The sequence below is a fragment of the Pongo abelii genome, chromosome 7, assembly GCF_028885655.2.
Source record: "Pongo abelii isolate AG06213 chromosome 7, NHGRI_mPonAbe1-v2.0_pri, whole genome shotgun sequence".
NCBI classification, from domain to species: domain Eukaryota; kingdom Metazoa; phylum Chordata; class Mammalia; order Primates; family Hominidae; genus Pongo; species Pongo abelii.
In genome coordinates this window covers 57,299,144-57,313,444 of record NC_071992.2, presented here as the reverse complement: position 1 = coordinate 57,313,444, position 14,301 = coordinate 57,299,144, and the positions used below count along the sequence as shown (strand labels likewise).

The 14,301-nt window shown below is 36.6% G+C and overlaps 1 protein-coding gene across 2 annotated transcripts in view; it reads left to right on the top strand.

Annotated features, from left to right (window-relative positions):
• The window catches only part of LOC129060980 (carbonic anhydrase 1), a 52,539-nt gene that overhangs the window by 27,395 nt on the left and 10,843 nt on the right, over nucleotides 1-14,301 (top strand). For both annotated transcript variants that reach the window (XM_063726638.1, XM_063726639.1), the window contains one exon: nucleotides 11,765-11,825. In XM_063726638.1, the coding sequence (XP_063582708.1) occupies nucleotides 11,789-11,825 (37 nt within the window). In that variant the 5' untranslated portion in view covers nucleotides 11,765-11,788. The remainder of the gene's footprint in view (nucleotides 1-11,764; nucleotides 11,826-14,301) is intronic.

Genomic DNA, 14,301 nt, shown 5'->3' with positions numbered 1-14,301 from the left:
AAATACTCTTTGCATAATGGCCAAATTCCAAGATAATGAGTTAAGGAAAAAAAGTAAAACAAAACATGTAAAACAAAAAGAAATAAAATTACTCTTTGTGTAGTAATAGGGCCAAATTCTAATGTATTAAGGGGAAAAAGTAAGGGACAAAACAAGCATATACAGTATGTATTATTTGTATTTTTTTCAAAAGAGCAAAATAATACATGCAGTTATACCCGTGTATATGCATCAAATATCTCTTTAAATGTATGAAATAAATTGATAACTTTAGTTTTCACTGGGACAGAAAATGGGAGAAGATTGTTTTTTACTTTGTACCCTTTTATACCTTTGAATTTGAAACCACATGAACACAGTACCCGTCCAACAAAATTAAATTAAGATCATAAATAAAAATATCCCTGAGTGATTTTTCACAATGTGTGAGAAACTCAAGATGCAAATGCTGCCCAAGTGAGCTGAGTTGCAAGTTTATAGCCTCATGTTAGTTATTAGTGTAGCACAAGATTACTGGCTCATGTTCTTCTTGCTTTCACTTTTCTCCCACTTAAGCCAGATATTTCTCCTCAAATTTTTGACCACTGGAGAGCACACAGTGCCCTTTGTTTCTGGCTCAAAGCAGCCTGTACTCTCCCCTCTGGGACGTGGGTCCTTCAGCAGTATTCTTCTCAGGCCTAAACTCTCAGCCTCTGGTCTAAGCAGTCACTTGAGCCTGAACTCAACAAGCGGTCAGCATTAGATCATGGAATAGGATGGTGTAAGAGGTCCTGGATTAGAAGCTAGGCTGAGTTTGTGACCAGTCTGTCTAACTTGGCAAAACCCCGTCTCTATTAAAAATACAAAAATTAGCCAAGCATGGTGGCACATGCCTGTAGTCCCAGCTACCTGCAGGCTGAGGCACAAGAATCGCACCACAGGTCAAAGGCAAGGTCACAGTCTAGATTGGAAAACTGGGGCTAAGGTCCAGAGAGCTGAGTTGCTCCAGATGGCACAGGACAGAATGGAAAGCAGGCATACGGGTGTTGGTTGGACATTCAAGCTAACCTAAATCTAGCTTCCAGAAAAGACAGGCTCACACATATCTATTCAGGATGTTACTAAGGTATGCCCCCTCAAATGGTTTTAGCACTTTTCCTGCTGAGGATGTAGAGAGAGGGAGCCAGGATTCTGCAAGTGCCACTTTTAACATGTAGCGGGGCCAAATGTGATTCTCTCCCCTCCCACACTCAGTGCTGTCTAGCCCAAATTTAACACCCTAAGAAGCCATGGATCATTGATTTCAAAACACACTGTCTCCATCCACCCCTTGAGGTTAGGTTGAATGATTTGGGTGCAGACCTGGTGTTTAAGGAGACAGATTGGTGACATTAATGGTAATATGCAACTATGAGTTACAAAATCAACCCATAGCTAATTTCAACGACCAGAAGTTGTGGTGCCTGAGACAGTGCCCAACTGCCATGGTACCATTTGTTTTGTTCCTTGTTCATATTATGATGAGGGGATTAAGTTGTGCTCGAATCAGCTTCATCTAGACACTGCAGTTCAAGTCTTTCATCAGTAGCTGCATTTTAATTCTACTGGGTTTAATAACAATACTAAAAATCTTTATGGTATGTCATTTAATCATCGACCTTTGCATTACTTCAACAGCAGCCTTACAAGTAACAAAGAATCAATCCTGTGCTTGCCTCTAGGTTTTCCACAGAGGTAGTGAAAAGAACTGGATTTTCAAGTTCACTTTGCAAGAGGCAAGTAGGAAGGAGACTGAAAGCTGCTCGTAAATCAGTAAATCAGTTGCTTTAGGCAGGACACCTGCCCTGTCAGTCTCAGCTACATCCAAATGTAAAAATGGGTGATCTAGGATTACCCTCAGGTGATGCCAATGGCCAAGGCACTAAAAGGTCACATCTATTATTGCTGGCATTTCTCTCCCCACTGGGCTGTTTTTTGAGTGGATGTCATACTCATCTCATACAGAAGGCATGTCCATCATGCTAGAGCAGTGCTGTCAATGTTGGATCTAATAAAATACACTCTATTTTTCTTTTCTGCAAACTTCATTATACCTAGCTGCTGCTAAAAGATGATTCCTTTTTTCCTTGCCACTCCAACATTACACTTTAGGGACATGAATCCTTAAGCAAAGTTTCATTTGCCACCTCTGATTTTAAAGTTAAAATGAGCCTTTTAAAAACATTAACCAAAATAAATGGCACAGTGAGTGCCATACCCAGAAGTGGCTACATAAAACCACTACATAAACAGTCAATGCTCCCTTGGAAGAAGTCACTGGGCTTTACTAAGAATATCATGTTCACCAGCAAACAATTTGTCAAGTGTGTATTATCAGAAGTTGGGGGAGGACTAGAAACACAATCTTAACACACAAAAATAAATGTGGATAAAAAAGTGTAGTAACAGCTGTTGCCAGCTGCAAGCAACCACGCAGTAAAATGCTGTCCAACTCTGCAGGGGACTGTATGAGGACTCTTGGAGCCTGAGATAGGAGTGACAAAAGATCGCACTGTAAGAACATCAAACGTGAACCCTGGCTAGCAAGCTAGGAATTACCAATAGGAGGAATTGAGAACATTGCCAAGAATTCTTCTTCCCCAGATCGAATCACTGCATGAAATCAGCCCTATTTGTTCTAAGAAGTCCACATTCATAAGCTTCATTTTAACTGAGCTTGGTTCTTAGCCTATAAGGCCCATAAGAACTCCTCTGGAATCTGCGGATCTCCATTTTAAAAGCATTATTGACATGAACCTGGGGAGGTGTTTTTCCTGGAGTTCTTTCTCACCAGACTGGTTCTGGCTGCCTCCTGGGTGATGACGGAAAACTGAGGCACTTGCCAACATGTCATCCCCTCATTTTGCAACCCTCAGGCAGTTGCACAAAGGCTATGTGGAACTTTACCAACTAGTTAAAGGCAGAGTCTGGGACAGTCTTAAAAGAATTAGGACTACTGCAATGTCCAAGTGTTGCATATTAAGGAACTCCATCACAGGGACAGATAAACTAGGTGCAAGGTGATGCAATTAAGAGCCTTTCATTCAACACCTCTTCACTCATAACCCTGGGGTTTTGAAATGCAGAGCCTTTCAAGTCACACTTGAAAACTGTTGCCTAAGCAGCCTCTCCAGAGTTTTCTGATTCCAGAAGCTAAAAGAGCCCTAAGAAACCACAGGAGAAGCTGCCCTGCACTCCTTCTGTGGGAGTCACTGAGGACAGAAGAGTTACTCGATATCAAAGATCTTTAAGAGGCCTGAAAATTCTTCACTTACTTAGAGCTAAACCCATCTTAGAAATCTGCTTATTGTATATGTTTAGGTAACTCTCATTTGCCTGGAGCAACTTGAAAAAAAATTTTTTAGAAAGTAAAACAGGAAATTCAGAATAAGACATGGCCTTGACCAGCTAAATTAATTGCCCAAGTAACCTTTTGCATAAAGGAAACAGGATCAGGAAGGACTTTCATTCAAACCTTGCTATTTTGCCTTTAGCTAAGAGGACAGGATTCTTTTCTGAAATTTTTCTGTGAAGACCCTAATAAATAATTTTGCCTTTTTCTCCTTCCTATTCTAGAAATAGAAGGGAGGAGGACCTATTTTGTTCCATCCTGTAGGCTGATCCTTTACACTTAGGACTGGAAGAAATAAAGTAGATTTTTGTGGAAATATAGAATATGCATTCACCAGCTACATTGGAATCAGGAAGCATAAATCACAAGTAGCTTGGTCTCTCCACAGAAATGTGGAAATGGTAGGCCCTGAAAGAGCCTCAGTAGGGATGCATGTGATAGCTTCGTGGGCTGGGCAGACTAGCTGTGGAGATGCAAAAACCACAGCATGCAGCATGCATTCTCTCCAAAGATGGTCCATACCCCATCACCAGCACCCATGGACAAAATCAAGCCAAAGTTATGGGGTCTGTTTTAGGGAAACTACAACGACTGTTTTGAGGTAATAGCTTCCCATGTGACTAAACCCTTTTGTGATAATAAAGTAAAAAGTAATGAAAAAAAGTTATTGTTAGTTTGATTTTATAATTTATCATAGTGGGAAGAATTCTTGACCCAGAGTTTAAAGACTTGACATTCCACTTTTAACAGTTTCATCTGACTTTGGACAAGTGGCTTAATTTTCTCATCTGTGAAAGCCTCTTTCTTCCTTTTGAAATGGAAATACTGATATTTGTTTTTCTCAGCCTCTGAATTTCTTAAAATTATAAATTAAGATCATGTGATTAAAAAAAGTTCTGGAGTAAAATGGTCTCATTCTATTGGGCTATTCTAAAAGAAACTATTTATATTTCTTTCTTTAAAAGCACCTGTTGTGTCCTTAGTGTAGAAGCTAAAAATAAAAAGATTTTTTAAAAATCAGAAAGCACTTGTAATCATTCCGTTTATTCCTTCCCCACTTATTAGAAAAACTCCAGGGTGAGGGGGTCAGATTATGTCCCTTGATTTCAAGGCTGAGCAGCTAATGTACATCATCAAATCCTTGGAAGCTCAGACATAGCCATGTGTCCTCCTTAACACCTGGCTGCATTTAAGTTTCAACCATAGCCCACACAGTTTTCTATTAATAGTAGCACACTCAGTAAAAAATAAAAGCCATCTTTTACTGTGCATCTGCTATGTGCAATTAATCATTAATCCTCATTTAGAAAATATTTTTAGGTATTTTATACTTATTAACCCAGGTTTATCACAAAGAAACAGCATTACTCAAAGAAATTGGGTTAGACAGATTTAAAAAAATTTTACCGTTAATGCTAATTCTTAAAAATAACTCTGAAGCAAAAGACAGTCTAGAGACTAAAGGAACATTGTAGATACTACTTCATCCTCATTCTATGTCTTTGTTTGCTCTTTTAAGATCAGTAAAGAGGACCTCTGTAATGTACTTTTTCTGTGAACCCTGCCCTTGAGTAATGAGTCGTTCTGAAAATCATTAGTTCAAATAGTGCACTTGCCACTTTTCTTTGGTAGATCTACTAAGACAAAGATCAGATAAGAGTAAATTAAAATGACAATCTCCTGCAGGCAACAATTGGTATTTCCATTACTAGAAGGCATTTAGTTATTGTATCTGTCTTTACTTAATCATGGCTCTGACTTGAGCATTTGATTTAAAAACTACTGCAGAGCAAGTCACCACCCTGTATTTAGCATACTGACTTAATAGTTAAAAGGGTATCACAAAAAATGAATGAAAAAAAAATTTATTCACTGGGGTTAGGTACTAGTAAAAGCATTAAAAATTCAAGAAATCTTATGGGGGAAATCTAATTTAGAAAAACAGTGAGTAGTTTTTGAAGTGGCTGTTGAAGTGAATATTAATTCAGTATTCTTCCTAAAGGAGAAAGCATGTCAAGAAAACAGCATTTAGGATTTTTAAAAATGTTTGTGAAAGTCGACAAATATGTTTTTAATATATTACCTGGAAATGTTTGTTAAAAACATAGATTCCCAGGTCTTGCATGCAGAGATTTTGATTCAGTAGTGTTATAATTATACATCACTTCAGTATAAATAACTTGTGTTCATATAATCTAATGCCTAATAGGAATGCTTGATAGTGTCCTAATCAGGACCTGCCCTCTTCAGAGGTGGCTACTTAGCTATTTGTAGTGAAATCAACACCTAAAGTTTTGTTATTTACTATAAAAGGTGTTAGAAAGAATTTTGTACAATTAGAGGTATCAAGAGTAGTAACTGCGAAGGAAAAATTTTCTGGACCCAGAAAATGTCTTGTATGAACGAGACATAGGAGTGGAGAAGCCCAGCACTAAAATGTCATTGATGGACTATGTGAGGTCTAAGCCCCACTGAACTCAGCTGCCTGACCCAAAAGTGGTCTTGATGTCATTGACGTCTGTTTGGAGTGAGCTTTTCATGCAAGGTGCTGGTTGGTGATCCTCACTTGCAGCCAGCCCGCCTGAAATTACAGGCAAGACATATGACTATTTTCTGGCTGTTTGCTTATAACACATGTACACTTGGGAAATTCGATTGTTGAAGACTTGCTTTCACTGAAATACACCTCTTGGTAATTAGATTGTGAGGATGGAGCCATCTAACTCCCAGATACCTCTAACAAAGCTACCAATACTTACTAAAAGAGCTTATTTGTTGATCATCTAAACTGGCCAAGGCCATTCACAAAAATAAAGGATTGGTTGAGACACACACATTGTGTTTTAATATCACTTCAGGTGACTCTGAAGCAGGTGATTTACAAACCGTACACTGGGAACCACTGGATTAAGAAAAGACATGTCATTACAAATGTATTTTAGAAATCTAGTCTTTGATAAAAGGATTTAAGAGCTGATTTCAGGAGTAATAAGACATTTTTTTAATCTTAAAATGATTTTAGGTAGCTAGAACCCCCAAACAGATGCATGAAGGATGTTACTACAAGGTAAATAATAGAACTGACTTTCACCTCCCTTAATATTTACACTTGAGAACTTATCTCTTTTCATATTTACATATAAGATTTAGTTTAATCTACAGCAAACATGTATCTATGTAGCAAGTGTTTGAATTTCAGGCCACATGCAATATTTGAACTATTTTGTTTTATATCATCATCTATTTGCCTGAGAGTTAAAATCAAACTCTTTTTTTTTTTTTGAGGCTTATGTCGATCATTTATATTTGTGCAGAATTTTATTATTTATTTATTTATTTATTTATTTTGAGACGGAGTTTCACTCTTGTTGCCCAGGCTGGAGTGCAGCGGTGCAGTCTCGGCTCACTGCAACCTCTGGCTCCCGGGTTCAAGCGATTCTCCTGCCTCAGCCTCCTGAGTAGCTGGGATTACAGGTGCCTGCCACCATACCTGGCTAATTTTTTGTATTTTAGTAGAGACGGGATTTCATGATGTTGGCCAGGCTGGTCTCAAACTCCTGACCTCAGGTGATCCACCTGTCTCAGTTTCCCAAGGTGCTGGGATTACAGGCATGAGCCACCATGCCTGGCAGAATTTTATGCTTTATTAATCATTAATGAATGTTATTTTCTTTTTAGGTGAAAAATGTTACTTAATAGTGTCATCATCTGTTCTACAAGACTCATTAATTTCCCAAATAGTTATAGAAGATAAGATACAAATAGTATATTCTCAATTTTAAAAATAAATACAGGGATAGTACTATTAACCTGCCCAAGTTATCCATTCATGCAGTAGAAGAGATTCCTAATTATTAACATAAAAGTTCACTAGACATTCTCTGAATATACAGTGTGTCTTTCTAGCTGGTAATTTCAATAAGCATGACAGTCAATGAGATATACTTAAAATTTAATATTTTCAAAAGCATGAAATTGTAGGACATTGTGAATGCCTCTATGCTGTGTATTAAAATGTTTACATATAAAGAGTTGACTTGGTTGTTAATAAAAAACACCTATTAGCAGATTTAACAACTGTGTTAAAAATAAAATATTCCAAGACAGGAAATAAAAGGTTGAAACTTTTCTTTAGTTACAGCAATAAAAGCCATAAAAGTGATGGATTTTTGAAATTTATATGTCAAATTTCAAACTATATTTGAAGAGTTACATTTTGACACTTACAAAGTGTCATAAACTTGACACTTACAAAGATCAGTGTTCTCATTCTCCCAGTAATGACTGACAGACACAGACGGGTCACTTCATTCCTCCCATTAATAGAACTGAGAGGGGAAAGGCTTTTTCCTTAATCCAAAAACAAACATGAGTATAGCAAATCTCATTCACATGCCCAAATATCAATGTACCACACAACCTGAGTTCAGACCAGTGCACTTGGGTAAGCATAGTCCCTGATAACATTCTGTTCTTCTACATCTTTAAAAATATACAATAGTTTAAATTAAAAATGACCATTTAATTATTCTCTCTATAAGTGTCTATTGAGCGCCACTGTTTTCCAGGCATATTATAGGTGAAGAGAACATGGTGGTGAAGAAAATGATCAAGGCTTTATCATATCATAGAGACGCCATTTTAGAGATCGTTATAGACATTAAGCAAGTAAATTAATTTCACAATACAAACAAGATGTGACAAATGCTATGAAAGAAATAAGACAGAATGCTATCATGGAGTGACTGGGAAAAGGAGGACATGTGAATTTGGAGTTCAGGAAAGTCATTTCTAAGCAGGAGATATTTGAGGCTATACAAAGGTCTGGGTACAGAGCAATCTGGACAGCAGCACAGCAAGCACAAAGGTCCTAAAATGGGAACAAGCTCGGTATGGATGGAGACAAATACAAACCCTGGAAGGAATAAAGCTACCAACACAGCTTTGTTACAGGTGATGAGAAAGCCCAACTGAGAGAAAACGATAGCTGTGAAATCCAGATAACCCATCCTGCCACTTCAGTTGATTAATCAGAATTTCTAGTTGTCTCAATGCAGAAATGTCTAGGCTAACATCACCATTTTCCATGACCCACTTCTCCACTGGAAATAAGATTTATCTTGCCACCCCAAATGATACCATTTCTGGAGGGGCAGGGAATTTAGGAGGCAATGTGAGAGTCAGGCCAAATTTAGTAGTCAACAATGACACTTATTTTCACAATATATAATTCCTCATTTTAGGGAAAATATGAATCCCAGGAAAGCCACTTATCGTTGTGGAACTCTAAGCATTGTAGAGCAGCTATGGCTTTTTGGAATTTGGTCCTGCCAAGGTGTGGATTTTTCCTTTCAGTGGCATTTAGCAGATCTCCTCCGTAACTAGGCACGGATGGCACTCTTTTTCACTTTTTGTTCCTTTTATACCAGAGTTATTTTCTAAGTACAAATTTAAATTTGAAACTCAACATAATTTATTTGCTTCCAGAAGAGTTCATGTTTTTAATTTTTAAATATTAAAATAAAAATTAGATGAAAAGTATCAAAGGAACTAGAAGAACAAAAGCTAAAATAAGAAATACTAAGGCTCTCAAATACAATTTAAAACTGACTTAAATATATACTTAAAAACACTGAAGAAATGCTTTTTTGAAAAACATTTTAGGTTACTAAAAAATCTTTAGGTGAAATTAATTGGTGTTAATAAATAAATGTAATAATCTAATATATATATTATATATGTATAAATTCAAATTATATTATATACTATATATAATATATATTATATACTATATATAATATATAATTATCTACTATATAATTATATACTATATATAATATATAATTATATACTATATATAATATATAATTATATACTATATATAGTATATAATTATATACTATATATAATATATAATTATATTATATATCTAAATTTAAGAGTTATATATAAAATTTAAAAGTATATATATATATATACACTTTTAGTTTAGAAGAGCAGAGTCTGTGTAGATTAAACTCCTTCTTGGTAGGCAAAAGTAACCCAAAGATCATTCTGGAAAAGTATACTGGGAGGAGGCTGTTGGTGAAAGTGAAGTGAATACAAAACTAAACATCTTGAATTTGGCATAGATTCAGCTGAGAGAAGCAAAATTTGCAAGCAGAAAAAGAAGGATAAAGGTAAATGGGAAGGGTGTTTGGACTTATAAAGGCTCATTAAACTTTATATCCTTTCTCTAAATAATTTTCTGCCAGTACAATAACACACCCTGGGTACACAATAAAATAAAAGGTGATAATAGTGAGGGTCCAGTGTCATTCTGCACCTAAAACTTTAAATAAATTCCCATTCCATATGGATGTTAAAGCATTTATGTGACGAATCATCGCATAATTGTGTAATGAAAGGGGGTTGCTGTTTTTCAAATCTGTTGATTAATAGAGTAGTTCAAGCTAAAGTTACTTTTTACAAAGTATACAATATTAGGAGGTAAATTACCTGGCAGGGGGTAGCCTGCTCCTGTCATTCCATGAGCTTCTGGAGTGAAGAAAGCCCAAGGACGAAGCTGACTCTTGGTCATCTTGAGCCAAACCAAGCTACATCACCTAATCCAATCCTCCAGAAAATAGAATCAACTGGAGGTCAGTGGACAATTGTTGACAGTGGAAGGCTAAGCAAATGTATTAGCTTTGGAATTACACAGATCTAGGTTTAAACCCTAGGCTTATGGGATATAAGCAGCCACTTGCAAGTTTTGTAACCCTGAGGTGTCTTCACCTCTCTAAGCCTCAATTTTTTTTTAATGTAAAACTCAATTTTTTTTCTTTTTTCAGAAACAGAGTGTCACTATGTTGCCCAAGCTGGTCTGGACCTCCTAGGCTCAAGAGATCCTCCCACCTCAGCCTAAAACACAGATTTTAATGCCCAATTTTGGTACAATAAGAATTAAATAAATTAATGCACATAAAGTTTTTAGCACAGCAGTTGATCCCTATTGGGCCTTCAATAAACAGTACTTTGAAAAAAAAAGGAATTCCCTTTTAAACAATACCTTCTTATGCTTACTAAAGCCATAGAATGGGAGCTTGAGCCTCTTCCCACTCTGTGGATGTTCATGACCACAGCCCACTCTGCATATGAGATAATGAACCATCACTAACTGCAAAGGAGCAAACAACGTGTCTCCAGTCAGCCTTGGTGAAAATTGCTCGTGATCCCTCTCTTCTTTCAGGGGTTGCAGCAGCTCAGACAATCCTTACCGTGTGAAAGGAGGAATACTGTCATGGCATGAAAAAAGCATCACTATGGAAGCTTATTTTTCTGGTTTTCTTTTCTTTGAGCATGTTTAGAGCTTTGAACATGTAGAACTGGCCAGAGTCTGGCACATCCTAATCAGTTTTCTTTGCCTTCCTGAAAAGTCCTGTGTACCTTCTCATCATTCAGTTGGCATCAGTTCTCATCTTGGTCCAGGCTTAACTTGGACTTAAGAGTATTGTGAGCATAGGAGGGGAATTAGTGTGGCATTTGGTGGAGGTATAGTGAAGAAGGGAACTGGATTAGGAGGCTGAAGTCTTGGCTTCTTGGCTTGTTGCCAGTTGTGGCAAAGTACCTCAACATTTCTCAATTACAAATGCTAATTCTTACTATATAGCATTTGTATGTACGTGTGATGTGAAATAAAATAATAAGAAAGGGGTTTATAAATTATATAGAGCTATTTAAAAATAAGACTTTTATTCTAGTAGACCTATTTGATTTATAAAATAAATATTGTGTTATATTCAACTTTAATATTAATAAAATCTTCTCCATTTATGAATTCCAATATTACTCCAAAATGGACTTTATTCTTACCCTGCATATCTATAAAATGTGCCATTATAAATAACATATATTACAAATGATTAGTAATTTAATTATCTGATTTTAAATTAACATTAAGATACTAGTTCAGATCAGCCTGTAAACACACAAATTATTCTCCTGATAAATTACTTTTGCTTATACTGCTTAAGTAACTAACAAAGGTAGAGTTGGAAATCTTGAGTGTACAAAATATTTTTCGTTTAGAAAATCTAAAGAATTACATATTATAATATTAAGCCATATCTTCTGCTAACATGAGTGAAACAGGCCTTGGCTTTATAAAATCTAGGATTTGATAATTCTCTTTTACAATATAAGAAAATTAAGCAATTGAAACTAACATAGCCCTTGTAGAATTTTTTACAACACCTTTTTTTAGATATGTGTACTTCCTGATAAGCAGAGATGATGAAATAATGGCCTATTAAAAGCAAATAAGTTTCTATAAAAATGCCCAAGCATGGATTTAAGGCATCTCCTGCATGCACAGTTGCAGTTAATTATTCCAGGTATTATTTTTGTTTTCAGGAAAAGAAAACTCAGTAGAAGATAATGGCAAGTCCAGACTGGGGATATGATGACAAAAATGGTAAGAGTTCTCCTGTTTATATAGATCAAAATGATAGCTTGTTCCCATTTCCAACAGAAGAGATATTAAGCATTTAAAGTAATTGTACAGCCATAGGTTAATTGTTGAACTGTCTGCCTTAAATAATTATACTATCTTTGCACGTATTCTTAGCATTGTCTTTTGGGGCACGGCTGACTACAAAACATGTTTGATATGTATATACAGGCATACCTCAGAGATACTGAAGTTGCAATTGCAGACCTCTATCATTAAGCAAATATCACAAGAAAGCAAGTCACATAAAATTTGGAGTTTCCCAGGGCATTTACAAGTTATGTTTACACTATGCTGTTGTCTATTAAGTGTGCAATAGCATGTTTAAAAAATCTACATACTCTAATTAAAAATACTTTATTGCTGAAGTATGCTAGTGATCATCTCAGCCTTCAGAAGTATTAATTTTTTTTCTTTGACACAGAGTCTTGCTCTGTCGCCCAGGCTAGAGTGCAATGGCATGATCTAGGCTCACTGCAACCTCTGCCTCCCAGGTTCAAGTGATTCTCCTGCCTCAGCCTCCAGAGTAGCTGGGACTACAGGTGCCCACCACCACGCCTAGCTAATTTTTTTGTATTTTTAGTAGAGATGGGGTTCCACCATGTTAGCCAGGATGCTCTCAATCTCCTGACTTCATGATCTGCCCTCCTTGGCCTCCCAATGTGCTGGGATTACAGGCATGAGCCACTGCACTCAGCCAAGTATTAATCTTTTTGATGGTGGAGGGTCTTGCCTCAATGTGGATGACTGCTGACTGATCAGGATAGTGGTTGCTGAAGGTTGGGAAGGCTCAAAGTTATCCATGTCTTTGGAATCAACTTCTTCCAAACTCCTGTTAGTGTTGATAACTTGACCTTCTCCCATGAATTACAAATGTTCATGCAGAATGGTGAATCCTTTCCAGACAACTTCCATTTCCTTTACTCAGATCCATCATAAAAAAAAATTATTATCTATGGGAACTACAGCCTTACAAAGTATATTCTTAAATAAGATTTGAAAGTTGAAATTACTCCTTGATCCATAGACTGCAGAATAGATGCTGTGTTAGCAGGCATGCACATAACATCAATCTCCTTGTACATCTCCATCAGAGCTCCTGGGTGACCACGTGCTTTGTCAATGAGCAGTGATATTTTGAAAGGAATCTTCTTTTACTGAGGAGTAGAGCTCAACAGTGGACTTGAAAATAGTCAGTAAACCAGGCTGTAAACAGATGTGCTGTCATTCAGGCTTTGTTGTTCCTTTTATAGAGCACAGGCAGAGTAGATTGAGCATAATTCTTAAGGGTCCTAGGATTTTCAGAATGTTAAATGAGTGTTGGCTTCAACTTAAAGTCAACAGCTGCATTTGACCCTAACAAAAGAGTCAGGCTGTTTTTAAAAATTTTGAAACCATGCATTGACTTCTCCTCTCTAGCTATGAAAGTCCTAGATGCTATCTTTTTCCAAAAGAAGGCTGTTTTTTCTACTCTGAAAACCTGTTGTTTAGTGTAGTCACCTTCATTGGTTATCTTAGCTAGATCTTCTGTATAACTGTCTGTGGCTTCTGTATCAGCACTTGCCACATCACCTCACACTTTCATGTTATGGAGATGGCATTTTTCTTTAAATCTCATGAACCAACCTCCACTAGCTTCTAACTTTTCTTCTGCAGCTTCTTTGCCTTTCTCAGTCTTCACAGAATTAAAGAGAGCTATAGCCTTGCTCTGATTAGGATTTGGCTTAAGGGAATGTGGTTGTTGGTTTGATCTTCTATCCAAACTACTCAAACTTTCTCTATATCAGCAATAATGCTGCTTTGCTTTCTTATCATTTGTGTGTGCACTGGTGTAGCACCTTTAATTTTCTCCAAGAACTTTTCTTTTGCATTCATGACTTGGCTAACTGGCACAAGAGGTCTAGTTTTTGGCGTGTCTCAACTCTTGACATGCCTTCCTCACTGAGCTTAATCATTTCTAGCTTTTGATTTAAAGTGAGAAACATGTGACTCTTCCTCTCACTGGAGTACTTACTTACAGGTCTTTGTAGGGTTATTAAACAGATTAATTTCCATATTCTTGTCTCAGGGAATAGGGAGACTTATAGAGAGGGAGATAGATGGGGAATAGCCAGTCAGTAAAGTAGTTAAAACACACACAACATTTACAGATTAAGTTCATCATCTTACTTGGACATGGTTTATGGTGCCACAACACTATTATAATAGTAACATCAAAGATCTCCATGATAGATGTATGAACAATTAAAAAGTTTAAAATATTGCGAGAATTACAAAATGTGACACAGAGACATGAAATAAACACATGCTGTTGAAAATATGCCCCTAATAAGCTTGCTTGATGCAAGGTTGCTACAAATCTTCAGTTTGTAAAAAATGCAATATCTGCAAAGCACAATAAAGTGAAGTGCAACAAAATGAGGTAAGCTTGTATTAGAAA